This window comes from Chinchilla lanigera, unplaced genomic scaffold, assembly GCF_000276665.1.
Source record: "Chinchilla lanigera isolate Chin_1 unplaced genomic scaffold, ChiLan1.0 scaffold00127, whole genome shotgun sequence".
NCBI lineage: Eukaryota > Metazoa > Chordata > Mammalia > Rodentia > Chinchillidae > Chinchilla > Chinchilla lanigera.
The window spans coordinates 625,101-638,942 of NW_004955528.1; the positions used below are offsets into that span (position 1 = coordinate 625,101).

The window sequence follows — 13,842 nt, forward strand, 5'->3', positions numbered from 1 at the left end:
TGGAGGATCACTGAGAGTTTGAGACCAGCCTGGGCTACAAAGTGAGCTCAGGGCCAGCCTGCACTGCATAATGAGATCCTGTCTCAAACAGACCAAAAAAAAGAAAAGAAAAGAAAACAAAACAAAGCAACCAAGACAGGCTGAGAAGCTGTTACAGGGCAAAGGAGCATGATGAGATATGGCAGCCACACACATCCATCTTGGGTCAAGACCTGCATCAGGGAAAGTAATGATAAAGGCTATCATTAGGACAGTTTGAATCTGAACATGGCCTACAGATTAGATGATAATGTGCCAGTGAAAAGTTTTTTATGTTTTTTTTGTACTGGCAGTTAAACTCAAGACCTTGCACTTGCCAGGCAGGCACTATGCCACTGAGCTATTTCCTCAGCCCCTTGATTTTGAGAAGTGTTCTGTGTTTGTGTCAGAGTACCTTGTTCTCAGGAAATACATTCAAGTCCCTTGGGGCCAGGGGTCTCACAATCCAGAAGAGGGTGGCATGTATTCACACATGTAAACAGAGGGTAGATGTACAGGAGGACCAAGAGAGAGGGCATAGTGGGGATCCCTGGACTATCTTTGCAGTTATATCAGAATAAAAAGTTAGAAGCAAGAAAGAAATGTGCTGCAGATAACACCATAATGAAACACCAGAACAGAGATAAAGAAGATCTTAAAAATGGCCAAAGCACAAAGGACGATTGCTTAGGAGGAAGAACCCTAAAAGCACTGCAGTGGAAGCCAGGGGTGGTAGGGCTGGATTCCCCTCCTAAACCACCAGAGAATTATTGGGCACAATAAAATTCACTCTTAAAATTAGGGTGAAATAGACATTTTCAGGCAAAACTGAGTTGCCATTTGCAAATCATCAATAAAGGATATTCTTAATGTGTTTCAGGCAGAGGGAAAGAGATCCCATATAAAAACATGGAGTACAGGAAAGCATGAAGGGTGAGGGAGATGAGGGCAAATCCCACATGATCGACTGGCAGTATTGATGGTGATGTCCTGAGAAGAACCTGAAGATAAAACACCAGCCACACAGTGGTGCCAAGGAGGCCCATGGGCTCTGACAGCCAAGGCTTGATGTGCTCAGAGCCCAGGCTGCCAGAGAGAACAGAGCAGAGAAGAACCAGGAACCCCCAGGGAGTCTTCGCCCCTGTGAGGGCAAGAAAGGAAAGGGACAGTCTGTGGGACAGGTGAGGCCGGAAGAGCCAAAGCATCAGACTCAAGCAGGGACTGGCCAGGCAGGCACAAGCCAGGCAGGTTCTGGTATGTGCATCTCAGGAGGAAGGCAGCATGCTATGGCCAGAAGGGTGGCTGCGTGAGTGGGTACATTTTCGTCTGTGGCATGTAGTGATGAGAGTGTACAGAGACTCGGGATTAGGAGCCAGCCATTACTGTGTCTGCCTAGTGAGGCATTCTGCTCGAGTGACAGCTTGCTTGGGAGGAGGCATTCCCAGGACACAGTGACTCATCCTACCTAGCCTGCTTGTTTTCTAAGGAAGTGTTTTGTTTTTGTGGTGCTGGAGATGGAACCCAGGTACCTTTTACTTGCCAGGTGAGCTCTCTAACACTGAGCTATACAACCAGCCTAAGAAATGCAGTTTTATTTTCATTCTTTGTGTCTTAGTTACATTTTCTCATTGCTGAGACAAAATGCCCAGTGCCCAAAGTTAAAGGAGGAAAGGTTTATTTTAGCTTATGGTTTATAGAGGTTTTAGTCCATAGTTGGCTGGCTCCAAGGCATGGCGGCATGGCAGAGGAGAAACAGTTCATAGCAGGCAGCAAGGCAGCAAGCTACAGCAGCAGCCTTCTTTCTCCCCTTATATCCTAATCCATACTACATGCCCTTAGGGCGGTTAGCACTCATACCCAGGGTGGGCCTTCCCTTTATCCTCATTCAGAACTATGCCAAACCAAGCAGTGTACTAATTTAGTGATCACAAACTCTTGATCCCAGCATCACACACTCTAGATCTAGCCATCTCTAAAAAGCCCCACATATGATCACATGAGGCTTTGGAGGGTCGTCTAGACACAAGCCATAACACTTTGGTTTCAAAAATTACTTGCACAGCAAGATTGAATGGAGTGTTTTATCTTCTCAGGCTTTCTGAGCTCTAGCATGGGGTAAACCTCAAGCCCCAGAACACCTTGAGTCTGGGAAACAATTCCCCTGATTTTGAAATGGATGTAGATAAGTATCACTCAAGGCAGGTTACTATGCTTCCTGTGCTGTCTGTGGTCCAGGAGTGGCCCTAGTCTGGGAAAGGGGTTGCTCACAGCCTGTCTTTATGCTTGTGTCTCTGGTTAACATTGTCGTGATATAATGAGTGTATGTATTACTGATGGAATAAATTGCATGTAAGAAGGAGGTTTGCTGCTTCCAATCATGAGAAATTTAGTACTGCAGGATTTCTGCAGTGGGTTAGCCCAGCCCTTCCCAGTACCAGGCATATTGTGTACTTTGTGGGGCAGCAGTGTGCCAAGTATCAGATGGAAACCTGGTCCCCACTCCAGCCACTGCTGACTGGGGCATACCTTTGTCTTACCGCAGTATTCTGTAGTAAGCCTATGGCTGTTGTAGCCACACTATGGTTCTTTTCCCTACCATAAACTCCTGGCGTAGGGTCAGGCAAGAGAGGAGAGGAGAGTACCCGGTGGCCCCACTAGACCTCTGTGTGGGGCCAAGCCAACCCTGCAATGCTGTGCTTCTCTGCAGTATGATGAGCATGTGATCAGCCCAAAGGAGTTCGTCCACCTGGCGGGGAAGTCCACCCTGAAGGACTGGAAGAGAGCCATCCGAATGAATGGCATCATGCTCAGGTGGGCTCTGCACGAGTGTGCTCATGATGGGAGGGGTTGCAGCCTTGTTTTTTCATTTGGTTTTGGCTGTTTGAAGACAAGGTGTATGTTTGATGTGGTAGGTGCTAACAGCCCCTCCTGTGTGGGTGCACCTGTTCGCATCCCATGGGGAGTAGAGCATCTGCGCTGTAGCAGGGGCACTACCAGACTTTTAGGAAGTGTGTGTGTGTGTGTGTGTGTGTGTGAAATTTTAATTTCCACAAATTCTGCAGGCACTTGGCTAGTCATTATTTAGAAAGCAAGGTATAATCTGGTGTTTGTGCATCAGGTGGGGATCCAGGTTTTAACCTGAGGATAGCCTTTGATGTCATCTTTTATTTTTGTGTTCTTTTTTTTTTTGGTTTTGTTTTTTGTTTTTTTTTTGAGACAGGGTCTCACTATGCAGTTCAGGCTGGCCTTGAGCTCAATTTGTAGCCCAGGCTGGTCTTGAACTTGCAATGATCCTCCTGCCTCAACCTCCCGAGTGCTGGGATTACAGGCGTGAGCCACCACACCTGGCCTTATTTTTGTGTTCTATATTGCTTTTTATTAAAGTCTCATGTGGAGTGCACAGATGGTCAGTCCATCTTGCTTGGCTTGTGTTCTTTGTGAACCATTAGGCACACCTGTGTCCATGTGCCTGGAAGATGTCGGTGCTGCAGGGAAGGTGCCAGTGACCAGTGTCCACTTCCTCGCTTCCCCAGCTGGTACACTGTTTTGTGTCAGAGTCAGTTTGGTCTTGAGAGTGACCAGCCTGGTCCTTTCCCACAGCCCTCAGTCCCATCCCACTGAGTCAGCCTCTGGTTTTCTAGAGTGACTGACTACAAGGCTGTAGAGATGCAGGGCTAGGGGTGGTGTGTGGAGAGCTATGTATGTACCTGAGGTCTGCATAGCCCAAAACCAAAGCTATGCTCGAACTTCAGGCCCTGTTTATGGGACACAGCAGGCTGGCTGGCTGAGACCCTAAACTTAGCTGCAGGCAGGAGAGAGAGTCTGAACAGATAGATCCTAGCTGGTCAGGATATATAGTTGCCTTTCTGGCAGATAAGAATGAGAAATGACCACAGCTTCAGATGCTGTCTCTGAGTTATATGGACCTTTTTTCCTGTCCTGTCCAGAGATCAGGACTTTTTGTAGAAGTGACTCCTGCATCTTTGCTTCAGAACTGGGCCACTCTTGCCAGGCATGGTGGTGCATGCCTATAACCCCAGCACTCGGGAGGCTGAGGCAGGAGAATCATTGTGAGTTCAAGACCAGCCTGGGCTACAAAGTGAGCTCAAGCCCAGCCTGAACTGCACAGCGAGACCCTGTCTCAAAAAAGACAAAAAAAAAAAAAAAAAGAACTGGGCCACTCTTAATCTAAGTGGGCCGTGCTACCTCTCCCAATACCATAGTCACAGCATGGAGCACTAGCCTCCAACATACCCATCGGCCAGCGTCCTTTTCTCCTTAAGTTGGACAGAGTACTATGTGGGTAACCTGGGTCAGCTGTACCAGCTGCAGTGTGTTCCTGGTGGAGCTTTATGCCTAGGGGAGTATTTAGCCAACCTCCTGCCTTGTGGGACCCTGCCCCTGGTTAACACCTCTGCTGAGAACTACTCCTGCAGACAGATGGCCCGAGTCAGGAGCGTGGGCCAGGTATCTTGGGTCTCACTTGGGCTGCTCTGTCCTTTCTGCAGAAAGATCATGGACTCTGGGGAGCTGGACTTCTATCAGCATGACAAGGTCTGCTCTAATACCTGCCGAAGCACCAAAATCGACCTGTCAGGAGCCCGAGTGTCCCTGAGCAGCCCAACATCTGCAGAGTACATCCCACTCACACCTGCTGCAGCTGATGGTAGGTGTGAAGGCTCCTGGTCTTACAGTCTGTGTAGCTGTCCTAGCCAGGCATAGTGGCACCTGCCTGTAAATCCTAGCTACTTGGGAGGCTGAAGAAGGAGAATTTCAAGTTCAAAGGCAGCTAGGGTAACTTAGTGAAACCTGCCTTAAAATTTTAATTTTTGTTTTGCTTTGTTTTTTTGAGACAGGGTCTCACTCTGTAGTTCAGGCTGGACATGAACTCACTGTACAGCCCAGGCTGGCTTTGAACTCAATGTAATCCTCCTGCCTCAACCCCCTAAGTGCTGGTATTACAGGGGTATGCCAGCATACCTGGCTCTATCTCAAAAAATTTATGTGTGTATGTATGTATGTGTGTATTTATGATTTATATTCTAAAAGGCATACACATCGTTTAATCTAGCCACTTCAATAATCAATTAGCAAGCTTCTTAGGGGGGAAAGGGAGGCTCAGTTTGAAACTGCCATCTCTATGGGCATTTATTTTACTATCAATGATTAAGAAATACCAACAGCACAGATGAGGAACAGTGGCTCTAGTTCTTTCTCTAGAAAGATCTCTTCACTAAGATGCCTACAGCTCTCATTCAGTGACCATTTCAGGTCAGGATCTACCCTGCTGGTGCCTAGCACCATATTAGGAAGTGGGTCCATTCTGGGACAGCCAATCGTAACAAATCATCATCACTGTGCCACTTCCTCCCCAATACCCACTTCCTGGGTTAGGCAAATAGGTGATACTACAGGGATCTTTAAATTATAGAAATGAAACTATGAGACAATATAGTTCTTAAATACAGAGCTCGGTAAATATTAATTACCATTGTTACCGTATTTCTTCAGCTCTGTCTTCAGCTTTTAAACATTCTAACATTTGTGTACTAAAGCACACCTTTAAAATCTATACATTTAATGGTTTTCTTAGCCTGCTATCCCACTGGCTGTTATTAAATGAATGGTGGGTTTCACTATTAATGGCATCCTAGAATCAAGGAAATGTGGTCTTAGGCTAGTGAATGGAACAAGAAACAAAGGAAAACTATAAAGCTGCCTTAGGTCAGGTCTCTGACCCTTAACATAAGAATCTGAAAGGGCCTATGGCCAAGAGGAAGAGAAGGATGTGGCCTAGACTAAGGAGCTGGGGGCAGCAGGTCAGGAGGGGCCTGGAAAGGAGACAGGAAAACTGGATGGAGAAGGCACCCACCTCAAAGATAAGGAGGAAGGAAATCTATGAGGGAGCTATGTCAACTAGCCAGAGGGGTGGAGAGAGGTGGTGGGGTGGCAGAGTGAGTGTCAGTTCCCTTGGCTCCCCAGCACTGATCCATAGCATTCAGGGAATTCGGCAGGAAGATGACTGGGGTCCCTGGGCAAGGGGATGGGCCTGTTACAGGCTGAACTGGAGAAAGCTGTAAGGTATCGGAGGAACCTGCAAGGGCAAAAAAGCAAATCCCTCACATAGGTTAGGGCAGCAACATGACAAGGGATGAACGGCGCAATCAGAAGTCTGGAAGCACAGGTCATGGGTAGAGATGTGGGCCAAGAAGAAAATAAAAATAGACTTGAAGAGTGCAAAGGTGGGACATGCGTTACGGGTGGAAGGGATGGGAAAGTGGGAAGCGCCCAGAGGAAGGACCATCCCTGGGCAGGTGGAGGGGTGGACCAGAGGCAGCCCTGGCTTCTCATCCTTGACATCATTGGCCAGCACCTTCCATGTCTGGGTGAGGCAAAGAGCTTCGCAACCCAGGTGCTGCAGGAGTTGAGCATGGAGCTGTGCACCGTGTCCACCTGAAACAGCATCACAGAGTCAGAGGACAAGTACAGTACCCCAAGTTGGGCCACACTAGAACCGGGCACTGTGAGTGGCAGAGGCAGGAGCAGCAGGAGCAGGTGGCCACATGTTGTCATCCTTCATAGCCTTGGTCACCACCACCCACAAGTTTATTGCCAGTGGGTGCCATCTGTCCCTGAAGCCTGTCTCAAAAATTTTTAAAAAGGAAACAGCGCACCTGGCCTGACAAGCCTTCCTCTGGGTCCCATGTCATCTCCTCTTGGGCACCCCACCTTTTATATGGCGTCCTGCTGGGTCAGGTTGGCCTCTTCCTTCCTCACAAAGAAATCTTTTGAATTTCTGGGTTCATTGACAGGAAAGACTAAAGTATCTACTTTGTAAGTCATTTTCATTATAAGACAGTGCATGCGTAGAGCAGGGTATAAAGAATACTAAAGGGACTTCTCTGTGCCCAGGGCTGCCCCCTCGCACTCAAGGCCTGCCTTTTGGTTATGGCTTTGCTCCCTCAGTGTTTGGTGGCTTGCAGAGCTGTGTGTCACTCTCAGTCCTCCTGCTGGTGTCCAGCTGCAAGTGCTTCCTGCCCCCTGGACATTGGGTGATAACTTAGGACATTCTTTCATGTGGCTATCCATAGCTCAGAACTATAGAAAGAGTAACAGTTCCCTGGAATTCCACCCAGCTTTCTGAATGAAAAATTCTTTCTTATTCATTCATTCATTCATTCTCTCTCTCTCCCTCTCTCTCTTTCTTTTTAAACTCTCTCTCTCTCTTTCTTTTTAAACTAAGGCTGGAGTCAAGTTGGGTCCTGAGTTCCAAGTTGTGTCATCTGATGATGCCTGGCAGTACTTCCTTTCCAATGATGTCATTTGCTGTCACTCTGTAGTGTCAGGTTGGAGTGTGCTACCATATGATTGAGGACATCCTTGTTCACCCAAACATGGCCCAGTTTATAGGCCTTCCTTGACCTGTCCCTAGGAGAAGGAGAAAGAGACCAGGGTGGCTTGAGGTCTTGTCATTCTGCCCCATGTTTTTCCTGTGCCCTGCCTAACAGATTGCAGGTCATAGTGCTGAGTCCTGAGAAGCCCAAGGACACTCAAGCTGCTGCAGGCAGAGTGGCTGGCCATTGTTGGGTTGCCTTGGTTGATGGTTATGGTTTATAACAATCTGAAGTTGTCAGTTGCTTAGCTCCTTTCAAAGCCCCAGATTGGATGCTGGAGGAGTCAGGGCAGAGCTCCTCCTGGGGTACCTTGGAGCATGAGGTGGTATAGAGAGGGGACATTCAGTGTCCTTGTGGCCAGCATAGAGGTTTTGCACAAGACCCTCTGCTCTGCCTTACTAAAGTCACCCATAGGTGGCCAGCCAGGACAAATGGGCACTGCTAGTGCTTTTTCCTAAAGAAGGACCAGGCTTCTGAGTCTTCTAATCAAGGTTGCTTCACCTTGGGAAAGCAGTCTGGATTGGGATTCAGCTCTTCCTGCTGTTTGTTTCTTCTTGCAGTTGGAATCTTTAAGCTAGCTGAACTATTGTCTAGTTAGTAAGAACTGGGAAGATCATTTGTTCATGTCCCCATTGATTCATTCCCATTGATTCAGGTATGTGTAATATTCACCAGCACCACATCTTTGTTGAGTAGAAAAGGCGGCATAAAGTTGGAAACCTTACCCAAATACTCACTTGTTTCCAGTTCTACTTCTGTATCGGGTCTCTATGTGAGGCCTCTATCAGAAACCCCAGAACAGCCAAGTTGAACTGTGCAGATAGCTGGGGTTTGCACGCCCTGGAAATGAACTCAGGAGTAAATCAGAATAGGTGGTCTACCCCTGTTCTAATTTAGAAATTTGGAAACATGATAGATGCTAAGTTTACAATAGCATCAGTGAAAAGTAGATGAGAGGTAACAGTGGAATCCAGGGTGACCTGGGTCGTGCTTATTGGTGGCAAAACCAATAAGTCCCCGATGGTTGAGTTGCAGGAGCTTGCTGGGTAAATTTGTAAGTAGAACCAGAGAAGCAAAATACTGGGAATTGCTGGCAGGAGGCAATAGCTGTGTTTTTCTCCAGTTTTTCTTTTTTTTTTTTATGCTTTGTATATATTTGGAGATGTCTGTGATTAAAAATAAACTGTCTATGAGGCCAGTGTATTTACTGATTTTCTCGTTACTGCCCAACACTCACAGTTTAAAGGAGGAGAGGCTTAATGTGGCTCATGTTTTGGGGTATTCAGTCTGTTGTTGGCTGGCTCCAAGGCGGAAGCTTCATGGCACCAAAGCAGAATGGCTGTACCAGAGCATAAAGGCGGGGGACCAGACATAGACCCCCCCATGTCCAAGAGACCTCTAGCACACTCAGAAGTATCCCTGTCAACCCCCAGGCAGATCCCAAAGCCAATCAAGTTGACGCTCTACCCTAAACAGCACAGCAGGGGAGTTCCTTGATTGCACTGTGGAAATGTGTTTGTTAATTTTGTGAAAACAAGTGGCGAGGAGGGATTCAGATATAGCCTTGAGGGCCAGGGATATAGCTCAGTGGAATAAGTGCCTGCCTGGCAAGTGAAAAGTCCTGAGTGTGATTACCAGTACAGAAAAAAAGAAGTTCAGATGTAGCCTTGGGAGGATTGGCAGGACTTGTGAGGGTGTGGGAGCTACTGTGCAGAATGACACCTGTGCTCCATTTTGCTTGTAGTGAATGGTTCGCCTGCCACCATCACCATAGAGACCTGTGAAGACCCCAGTGACTGGACGACAGCTATTGGAGGTACAGCCTTGCGGATTTCTCATGAGTGCAGGTGGCCGTGGCTTGGGTTGGGCTCTGGCTGCTGTGGTCATGGGGACTCTGCAGTGGACCTCAGTCACCACCCTATTAGACTTACGGGCTAAGTAATGCGTGCCTAGTGCTCTGACTTCCCTGGGCAGTATTCTTGGCTGTCCTTTGCTTTTCCTCACTGAGGGCTACCTCAAGCAGCAATACTCTTCCTGCCCACCTAGCCTTCTCCTTCCCTCACAGATGACACATTTGCTTTCTGGCGGGGACTGAAAGATGCTGGCCTGCTGGATGAGGTCATACAGGAGTTCCAACAGGAACTGGAGGAGACCATGAAAGGTCTACAGCAGCGGGTGCAGGATCCTCCCCTGCAGCTCCGAGGTGAGGGACCCTGTCTCCCTCTCGCCAGCTCCTGCCAGGCCCTGCTGTGTACCTGGGATGGAAGCCCAGCATAGATGCAGGACCTGGCTGTGCTGGCAGTGGGAGGGTCATTTGGCACACATCTGGCTTATGGAACTGGGCTCCTCCGGCAGGCCGGATCCCCAAGGACCACGCCCAGCCCTGGGGTCTGGGCCCTCTGGGAGGGAGCCTGGGTTCTCACCAAGTGTTCACATTGCTCCTTTAAGATGCTGTCCTCCTCAACAACATTGTACAGAATTTCGGCATGCTGGACCTGGTGAAAAAGGTGCTTGCCAGCCACAAATGCCAGATGGACCGCTCACGGGAGCAGTACGCCCGGGACCTGGCAGGTGCGCTGGGGTTCAAAGCGTCTGTGGGCTCAGTGTTTTGGCCATCTCCACCAAAGTGGGGAGTAAGAGAAACCAGGCATCACATACTGAAAAGTCAGTAAAACTCAAGCGCCTGTGGCCAGACTTCAGCAGGGCAGAAGGTACAGGTTGTTACATTTACTGACCTTTCTGTGGTGGCAAGAAGTCATTAGGAGAAATGATAGAGAAGTGAAAAGAGCCACCCTTGACCCACCCAGAGCTAGGCTTGCTCCTGTGGTGTTGTGTGTTTATTCCGGCCCCCTGTGGTATTGGTACTTACACGTGTTTGCTCTGTATACACTGCATATGCACCATGTGTGCATGTAAACAGGCTCATCACCCAGGCTGCTTTGGTGCCACAGCAGCTGTCTGTACAGAGATTGTGACTGGAATACGGTGGAATAGACAGGGAAGGTCTAGTATATGCACGTCCATCTGTGGAGTGGCAGTGCTGGCTCAGCCGAAGGCCATCTGAGGGCCCATGCTGCTGACCTCACCGTTGGCAGGTGTCTGGTTGCAGTTAGCTTTTCGGCTGTCCGGTGATGGTGTGTGTCTGCTCCCCTCCCAGCCCTGTGGGGATGCTGCCTGTCCTGACCCCCATGGTGACACCGTGTGTGTCTCCCACAGCCCTGGAGCAGCAGTGTGATGAGCACCGCCGCCGTGCCAAGGAGCTGAAGCACAAGTCTCAGCACCTCAGCAACGTACTTATGACGCTGACCCCTGTGTCCCTGCCGCCCCCCATGAAGCGACCCCGGCTGGCACGGGCCACATCTGGACCGGCCTCCATGGCCTCACAGGTGCTCACCCAGTCTGCACAGATCGCCCTCAGCCCGGGTGTGCCGGTGTCCCAGCTGACCAGCGTACCACTCGGCAAAGTGGTGTCCACACTGCCCTCAGCCGTCCTGGGCAAGAGCTCCCCTCAGGCTCCTCCGGCCAGCTCACCAGCCTCTCCACTGCTTGGGGGCTACACAGTCCTGGCCTCCTCAGGCTCCACTTTCCCTAGCACAGTGGAGATCCACCCGGACGCATCCAGCCTCACAGTCCTGAGCACAGCAGCCATGCAGGACGGCAGCACAGTGCTGAAAGTGGTCAGCCCACTACAGCTGCTCACCCTACCCAGCCTGGGCCCCACCCTGCAGAATGTGGCCCAGGCATCACCGGCGGGCAGCACAATTGTAACAGTGCCTACAGTGGCTGCCCCAGGGCCTGATGAACACACAGCTACCATTGAGGTGGCTGCCATGGCAGAGGACCACGAGCAGAAGTAGCTGGTAGGGTGGGAGAGGCCCCTCGGGGTGGACAGGACTGGCTGCCTCTCCTCAGGCCGCTGCAGGCGGAGGCCACGGAGCTGGCTCAGCACAGGCAGGTCTCATGGGCTGAACCAAAGAGAGCACTTGCCAGAAGAATCAAGAAAAAGAGGGACAGAAAGATGCCAGCAACCTGAAAAATCGGTCTTCACCTTCTAAGCGCCCCCCCCTTTTCCTTGGGAAATATATATTTTCCATCTGTTGCTTATTAATACTGTTTACACATTGGCCTTGAGCAGGAGCCAGGGGGCAGTGACCAGAAGGTCTGGGTATAGCTAGGTGCAGGCAGCAGAGGCAGGGGTGGCAGGCACTCAACACCCTGCAGGTGCTGGTGGCACACAGTCCACCCAAGTCACTGAGGCCCTGGTGCCTATGCCCCCATTGGGCCCATCATGGGGTCTGAGCCTGCTGGAGGGGGACATAACTAACACATGTCTTGGGAAATGTACCCAAGTGTGGAAACCCATGGATCCTATGGATTTGGTTTCTTCCCACAGTTTTTTGTAGGTTTAGTGTGGTCAGCACCCCACTCTTCTGCCTGTGGAAACATGGTCCTGGGGCTGGGGTGCAGACCCAGCAGGTGCTCAGGTGGCCATAAGGCCCCACAGACCAGGTGAGGTCTGGGCACCATTGCACATGTGCTGCAGGTGTTTTTAAGTGAATTGCTTAGTAGGTGAATAGAAAGAGTCAGATTTATAGCATTTTCAACCAAAACAATGCTGAGTGCCTAGGATTCCCAAGCGGACTATGGGGTAGGCCTGGGCACTATGCATGCACATGGCTGTGGGTAGAGGTCCTGGGCTGCAACCTGCTCAGGGTGAAGCTCTGGAGAATTTGTTTGGCAGTGTTCCTTCAGACTTTCAGTGGCTCAGATGGCTTCTTGTGTGCCGCCTGCTGTTGGAACCCCCATGCTAGCTTTCAGGCCCTTGAGCCTCCCCTGGAGGTGGAGTTGAGCCTTCTGGCCAGAGGGAGAATCTCAGGGCATTGGAGGAAGCTGCCCAGGGCAGGGCAGGGCCAGTTGGGACAGGTGTGACCTGGGATGCCCCCTGAAGGCTACCTGTGGGTGGTCTGCAGACCTAGGTTTGAGCTCTTAAGGGATACAGGCAGGGGCATCTTCTAGGCCATAGCTCCTAGGGCCAGACATTTCAGGGGACAGACAGCCCAAGCCACTTGCAGAGTGAGTTAGGACAGTCCTAAGGGCTCAGCACTTAATGGACCCTCCTGTTGGTTTTGTGTCAGCCAAAGGCCTTTCTCCGGAGGGCCTCACAGCACAAGGCAGGCCGCTGTCTCTTCACTGTGTTAAAGGGAACTAGCTGTCCCTTTGTCCATCGATGACCCCTTGAGTGTCAAGACCCTACCTCCACACCTCTTCTGTGACCAGGTCCCTATCTGCCTCCCCACCCCACATCAAGCTACTGAGTTCTGTTTCTTGTTTTCCTTCCATTGCATCATTTGCTGTTGTTGTGAGTCAACTGGTTTCAGCATGATGTTTACCTGTTTGTGTACCTCTTCCTTTTCTAAGCTCATTTTTATTCAAGTCGTGAATCTTTTGTTACATGTAGCAGTGTAACCCTGGGGGCATCAGGAGGGTCTAGCACATGTGGGCACTGCCCAGACCCTGTCAGAGACAGCGTCACTAATGAAACACCTGTTGCCCTGGGAGCCAGAGACCTTCCAGGGAGTGTCCAAGGTGCTTTCTACACTTTGGCTTGTGGGTCAGTTTCCTTTCTTTGTAAGAGCCAGGTTGGGACCCTTTCAGTCCCTCCCCCTTAGTCCATGGAGGTACCAGAAGATAAAGTTAATTGTAGAGCCATAGAAAAATAAGCCCCAAGCAGCTTCAAAATTAATTTCCATCCCTCTTCCCAGTGCCCCCAAGGCTGCCCACAGACATCTGCTGCCAGCCCGTCCTCCAAGGCTGTTCCTGATAGGTGAGGAAGGCGCTGAGGGTAAGGAGGGCAGGATTTTCCTGGTGGTGGGAGTTGTGCAGTGACCCTATGCAGCTCTCCCCTGCCTCCCGCAGGTCCTACTGGCTCCTCAGGGTTGCTGGGCTTCTGTGCACCAGTCCTACCTTTGAGGCCTATCAGCCACGTGCAGACACAGGTGTTCATGCTGCCTTCAGTTTGGTTTTCTGAGGAGATAGGATTGATTTGGTTTTGCAGAAGGGCAAGAGCTTCTCTGAGTGCCTGCCTGGAGGCACCCTTGGGAAGGGCAGTGTTTGAGTTTCACTTTGTATGTTGTTTTGCAAATATCTGCTTGGTACTTTGATTTAAAATAAAAGCATTTTTCATAATTTCTGCATCTGTCTCATAATGAAAGACTGTAGAGAGAACCAAATTCAATGTAAAAATAACCTGAATGGGGTAATACACACCTATAATCTCAGCTACTTGGAGGCTGAGGCAGGAGGATCACAAGTTTGAGGTCAGCCTGGGCAGCTTAGTGAGACCCTGCCACAAAATGAAAAAAGTTGTGGGGGATGCACTCTGTGGTAGGAATGCTTGCTAATGTGTGAGGAACCAGTTTGATCCCCAAAA

The 13,842-nt window shown here is 49.9% G+C and overlaps 1 protein-coding gene across 3 annotated transcripts in view; it reads left to right on the forward strand.

Annotated features, from left to right (window-relative positions):
* The window catches only part of Gmeb2 (glucocorticoid modulatory element binding protein 2), a 34,882-nt gene extending 21,284 nt beyond the window's left edge, over nucleotides 1-13,598 (forward strand). For 2 of the 3 annotated variants that reach the window (XM_013507500.1, XM_013507501.1), the window contains 6 exons: nucleotides 2,726-2,829; nucleotides 4,527-4,684; nucleotides 9,157-9,228; nucleotides 9,478-9,615; nucleotides 9,890-9,983; nucleotides 10,570-13,598. In XM_013507500.1, coding sequence (XP_013362954.1) covers nucleotides 2,726-2,829; nucleotides 4,527-4,684; nucleotides 9,157-9,228; nucleotides 9,478-9,615; nucleotides 9,890-9,983; nucleotides 10,570-11,269 — 1,266 coding nt within the window. In that variant the 3' untranslated portion in view covers nucleotides 11,270-13,598. Of the gene's footprint in view, nucleotides 1-2,725; nucleotides 2,830-4,526; nucleotides 4,685-9,156; nucleotides 9,229-9,477; nucleotides 9,616-9,860; nucleotides 9,984-10,569 lie in introns of all 3 variants that reach the window. The other variant, XM_005409955.2, reaches the window with a different exon arrangement.
* The last annotated feature ends 244 nt before the right edge of the window (nucleotides 13,599-13,842 follow it).